The 6000-nt window shown below is 35.8% G+C and overlaps 2 protein-coding genes across 2 annotated transcripts in view; both read right to left on the minus strand.

Annotated features, from left to right (window-relative positions):
* Nucleotides 1-904, minus strand: part of LOC145783130 (uncharacterized) — a 5067-nt gene extending 4163 nt beyond the window's left edge. The window contains exons 1-4 of the mRNA XM_082594912.1: nucleotides 788-904; nucleotides 639-719; nucleotides 443-505; nucleotides 225-260 (exon numbers count right to left, since the gene is read on the minus strand). Coding sequence (XP_082451038.1) covers nucleotides 225-260; nucleotides 443-505; nucleotides 639-719; nucleotides 788-885 — 278 coding nt within the window. The 5' untranslated portion in view covers nucleotides 886-904. The remainder of the gene's footprint in view (nucleotides 1-224; nucleotides 261-442; nucleotides 506-638; nucleotides 720-787) is intronic.
* Nucleotides 1-5503, minus strand: part of LOC145782746 (uncharacterized) — a 22978-nt gene extending 17475 nt beyond the window's left edge. The window contains exon 1 of the mRNA XM_082594505.1: nucleotides 4567-5503. Coding sequence (XP_082450631.1) covers nucleotides 4567-5061 — 495 coding nt within the window. The 5' untranslated portion in view covers nucleotides 5062-5503. The remainder of the gene's footprint in view (nucleotides 1-4566) is intronic.
* Between the last annotated feature and the right edge of the window lie 497 nt (nucleotides 5504-6000).

A 6000-nucleotide genomic window follows, 5' to 3' on the forward strand; every position in this document is an offset into this window, starting at 1 on the left:
ATACATTTGGAGGTGGGATTAAGTGTTTCAACAAAATTACACATCCTTTGTTCTAATCCAAAAAAAAAAGACGCACATGACTTGAGTTTGCACGTGATGTAAAATTCCATAATTAGCACGTGACTTAAAAAATGCGGTTAGCACGTGATGTAAAATTCCATAATTACCACGTGACTTAAAAACGAACAAAGAAAAAGCGTGGTTTACTTTTAGAAAATACGCACCCAGTGCCGGTTTGTGCTTGTGACCATTCAATATCTCTGTAAAAAAAATAAACTTTTCAAAATGACAAACAATAACTCTATTTAGTCAATGTTAAAGTTGTTGTGAATTTACGTGTTGAACTGCTTATTTAAAGTTATGGGTTGACCTACAGAACATTTTAAAGTTATGTGATAAAAATAAGATATGATAAAAAGATAGATTTATTTATTATACTCACTGCCATAAATTAGGATTTTTCAAATCCTCTTCTAATTCTCTCACCGCTTGCCAGTTCACATCTCTGCAAGAAAGGGTTTGTAATGAATGTCATGTAATTTATTAATTTTTTTATCAATAGTTTTAAACTTATAGGTCGCTTAATTTAATTGTGTTTACTAAATTAAAATTACTAAAATATTAAATCTTTAACATACCTCCAAAGCTCAGGGTTGAGCAGTTCCTCAGTCTCCCCCGTTTTCGAACACTCCCCTTTGTCATCACTACTACCACCTTTCCTAAAACGAAAAAACAAAGTCAGACAATGGCATAAAAAAGATATTTTGGAAAAATTAATGAAACTCACTTGTGAATTCTGAATTCATGCCTGTTTCTGGAAACGCGTTGGGCGAACGTTTTGTCACAAAACCGACACGACCAGCGAATGTTTCTATGCTTTTGCATGTGCAACCATCTCCCACTCTTCGACTTGAATCCAATACCACAGATTTCACAGTTATACATTTTAAAAAATATTATAACCTATCAACCCCTACTAACCTGAAACAAAACGAACACAATTGAAAATGGCAGTACAAACAAACACCACTGTACAAAAAAGAAATCACACCAAACAAAAACAACAACGACGAAAAACACAGTTAAGTAATTAATAAACAAAATTGATAAGCCCGGCGTTTGTCAATGCCTCCCTCAATAGCTCTCCATACCCTAGTGGCATGACCCTAACGAGTTGGACAAAGTCCCTAGTGTTCCAGCCATCGCACATGTATAGAATTAATGTCTCTAAATGACCGCCAAGATAGGCGGCCAGCAGCGGCGTGATCTCCCCTCGTCGACTTGTTCGAGTTTTAAAGCGACGGCTTGATGGGATGAAGTACCCTAGAAATGAAGATAAAAATAGATATAAAATTCTGGTTTAAGCTTGAATGTGATGTGAAATATCCCCAGTTTACACGTGGTTTCAAAACATGGTTTACTTTTACAACATACTAAGCACAAAATTTAACAAGTGATTTGGACAAAACAACTTTAAAGTGGTTGGAGAGAAAAACTAACCAGAGTATGCAGCGATAAAGATTGGAGATATGTCTATCTCTTTTAGCTTGTCCGCGTCCTGGGCCAACCCCCACTCCACGTCGATGTGGTAGCTGTGAATATACAATACCTTTCATAAAAATAAACGAAAAGAAATGATAAATTTACAGTAAGCTCTAAATAAATTTATATAGTAATATAAACTTGAAAATAAAGTCAAAATAGTACTTACGTTGGAGCTTGACGTCTTGGTTGACCAGTCTGGATGAACTGAACTGAACTGGACTGTGACATGTTTTTTTTATGGTGATATGATTTAATTTCTAATGAGCTAATTTCTAATTTCTAAAATTAAACAGATAATATAAAACACAAGGAAAATCACATAACATTTCAAGTTACAAACTTCTCATACAAATCAAACAGGTAACATTAGCATCACAAACTCATGGAGAATAAGAAAACTTTTTGTCTAGAAACTTGAAAATTGCTTGAAACTGCATTTCATCACATTGATTAGAAAAAACAAAATTTTCATTCATTTTTTTAAAAAATTGCGGTTGCTTTACAACTTTTTCAAAATAACTTTGTGGATTACACAATCGATCTGTTTTAAACGAAATTGAAAAACCTTCAGACCTAAGTTGTTTAATAACTTGCTCGCAGTGAAATGATTGAGCAGAAAACAACTTTAAACACTCAATATCCCAATACAATATCAATAGTGATTTGAAGTCTTCTACCTTGATACAAATAAAAGGTTTTTTACACATCAACTGCTGCGCGACTTGACATAACAGGTCAAAATCAAATCCCTCAACAAAAAGTAAACCTTTACATAAATTAGAGTTCTTAGGAATAGGAAATTTAACTTGAATGAGAGTCTTAATTTCACGAACAGATTTTTGAATATTATCTTCAATTTCAAGCTCTTCTGACCTTTGCAAACCATTTTGAACAGCGGCCTCTAGCTGGTTAAATTCTTCAAGAAACAGAGCTCCTAGAGACTCAGCCATACTGGACTAATTCAAATAACAAATGAACTGCTTTAATGGAAAATAGAAATTTAACTCATGGGTCAAAGGTATTTTTTCTCATTCTAAAATTGCACAATACAGGGACACAGGAAATGTGCAAGCTTGAAATTCTTGAGCGTTCAAACCGACCCAGAATTCGAACAAACAGATTAAATGTTTTAAGTAAATAAACGCGTGAAAACAGACGTAACCTAGCAGAAAACTTACCCATTACAACTGTATCATAGGATGGTGTCCTGCACTAGGTATTAGGTCGGCTGCCTGACTCCGCAAAGGGAGTGTGGTGAGTAGCTTTGTTTGACCTAGTAAACATACAAGTTAAATTGTTGCAGTGGTCTCCAGCTGTGTATCTACAGTTATAGAATTTAAACAAATGATTTTAAATCAAGAATGACTTTGTTAACTTCAATTTCAGGTTAAAAAGTTGTTTTGTGAATTGCTAAAAATGTGCTGGTTATGTTTTAAAGTCTTTTCAATATCATATCGTTTTAATTTCAGGTTAAAAGGTTGCTTTGTGAATTGCTAAAAATGTGCTGGTTATGTTTTAAAGTCTTTTCAATATCATATCGTTTTAATTTCAGGTTAAAAGGTTGCTTTGTGAATTAATAAAAATAAGCTGGTTATGTTTTAAAGTCTTTTCTATATCTTGTAGTCATTCCAACCACTGTGATTATGTATGCACACAAACTGACCAACAAGACATCTAATGTATGAAACTGTACATTTTTATTGCTTTAAAAACAACCTCAGTCATGGGAATTGAACCCAGGTCACTGATCATTAGCAATGTAACATAAAAAAAAAATCACTCTTTACAGACCACAAACGAAAAAATATTTATTTGTTGCTTTTTATAAGTAAACCAAGACATAGAGTATGTTAGCTTGTAGTTTCTAGCTAAAGTTCGTACTTAGATTTAATACATAACCTATTAGCATCACTCGTTCGTACCGAACCCGTCCTAGGTCGGAGGGTTCGATACCAAGTTCGTTCATAGAGTTCTTACCGGTCGTTCTTACATATCATTACGTCATAACATTCGTTCTTACAAGTTCGTACCGACTAGGCTTAGTACCGGTGGCTACATCATAACATCCGTTCGTACCGACTAGGCTTAGTACCGGTGGCTACATCATAACATCCGTTCGTACCGGTGGCTACGTCATAACATCCGTTCTTACAAGTTCGTACCACAAAGTTCAGACCAAACAACCTTATCTTCGGTTCGTACCACAAAGGATGCGATCTAGGGTTCGTACCAAGCGAGGGGTCTTACCAGTTCGTACTAAGGGTTAGTACATTTACTTGCTCTACCATGCATCTACTACTACTAACGTCGTGAACTCGGTGGTTGCGAAAGAGTACGAGGAAGGAACATGATAGTAATGATTCACCTTTATAGACTATTTTTTCAAAATTACTTATGAAGTGAGCATCGCAGCTTGCCGTTTAGGCTACAAAATTTGCTTTGTTAAAAGTGGGTCGGTTTTTCTTCTAAATTCCCAGACCGGTTCAGTTTGTTAATCTGCCCTGCAGTCAGTCAAATGCTTGAACGTTGACAAAATTATTGGCATTTTTATCATTTTATTGATCTAGTTGTTCAACAATTAGGCTTGATATCACAAAAATCACAAATTTGTTTTGTATTGAATCAAACTTTTCAATAATAATCTTCCGAGAACCGTGAAGTATTGGCTAAATTTCCAAGGGAATAGCTTTACTTCGAATTCTCATTATTTTGATTTTGATTTAGTCAAAAGACCGAAAAGTTTCTTAAAATTAAAGCAAATCTCGTCCATCAAACGCTACGCTCTTATTAATATAGAGGTTAGAAGTTTCCCCATTTAAAATAGGTAGCCTATTTCTAAATTTTTTTAAAATTTAGCAATATTTTGTTTGCTGAGGAATTTACTTGTTGCAGTTTCATTTTGTTGTGAATCAGGATTTTCATTAAAGAATTTTCAGAATAATATCTTCCTTTCATTTCTTTTCATTCAACTTTCGTTTCGGACAGCCCGAGACATCGCCTGCGTTACGGTCACAATCTTACCTCATGTTGCTGTGACGACCCCGAAGCTTCTTCGATGACACTGTCATAGACATGTAATTGTCTTGAGGAGTCTTGTGTCTGTGGATCATCGGAAAACTGTCTTTGGTTTGCACTGGGTGAAGTTTTGTCCGAAAAATGGAGAAAGTTTTGATTGACGTGACTTGCCCCTAATGGGGAAGATACTGATCTGTTGGGTGGTTTCCGATTAAAAAATGCATCTGGGGGGGTATCATAAACATGAGACTGACTTGATCTTTGACTCTCATTCTCCAAGTTTCTCTTCATGTACCAACAAGTTACTGCTACGGAGCAAATAACAGAGACCACTATGCCTCCGACTAGAACCCCAGCAAAGATTCCAGGATGAATATGGGCCGGAATTTCGGAAGTGGGGCAGGATTCGGAGGTGGGGCAGGATTCGGAAGTGGGGCAGGATGGGCAGGATTCGTAGGTGGAGCATGGCAAACTGGAGGAAGTTGTTACTGCATCAGACATCGTGGTTTGATAAGAATTAAAGAATCACATTAACGCCCTACTCCTGTAATTATTGGATTAGCATAAAGTTTGCTTACATTGCAAGTTTATGTCGTAGCCCAGCACAAGAAAACGGCTAGGTTTGAAGTGTTGTTACATAAGTTTTGAAATTTTAAGCTGTGATGGTTGTTTTATTTAATTACTTGTTTAATTGTAACAAAAAAAAAAACAGATTGTTTTTCGCACAGTTATACGCATTCGAATCAACAACTTGATAATAGGATTAAGACATAATGACATAGCTAGGGGCTTCCAGGTGCAGTCCCTGTCACGTTTGCCTCTTGACGACAATGTCTAATCACTTTTGTTAGATACATTTTTTATATGAAATGTAAAAATAATGTAATCTGACCCTCCGGCACTGCTCACGGGCCTTTTCTTTCTGAGCTAAACCCTTGCTACATTATCAAACGCTGCCAAGCAAGTTGAAACATTCTGGATTGCAACTTTTGCAAACTAAAGTGAACACAACAAAATATTTTAAGGTGGAAATTCTTATCACGCTTGACTCAATTGTGGCTTTGTCACGCAACAAAGACTAGAATGAGACGAACTAACTTTCCAGATGACTAACTACGTAATGGTGACTTTCAACTTTCAGTGACTTGAAGAAATCTGGAATCTGTCCGTTCACTGAATCGCTTCGGTTCCTCAATTACATGATAAAGAATGCATTATGACGGCATAACCGAACAAGATAGATTGGACGGAACAAGGTCTTATCTGCAAAGCTACACGATAAAAAATCATAATATACAGAAGCAACGCGGTTAGCTGTTGCACTGTCTTCCCTCACAATCGCGTCTGTGATCAGCATAGAAAGTGATAGCAAAATCTAATCGTGAAAGTTTGAGAAAATTAAAAAAGAAAAAATGATTTTGTTTGCAAAAAACACATTCA

The sequence above is a fragment of the Aplidium turbinatum genome, chromosome 14 (assembly GCF_918807975.1).
Source record: "Aplidium turbinatum chromosome 14, kaAplTurb1.1, whole genome shotgun sequence".
Classification (NCBI taxonomy): Eukaryota; Metazoa; Chordata; class Ascidiacea; order Aplousobranchia; family Polyclinidae; genus Aplidium; species Aplidium turbinatum.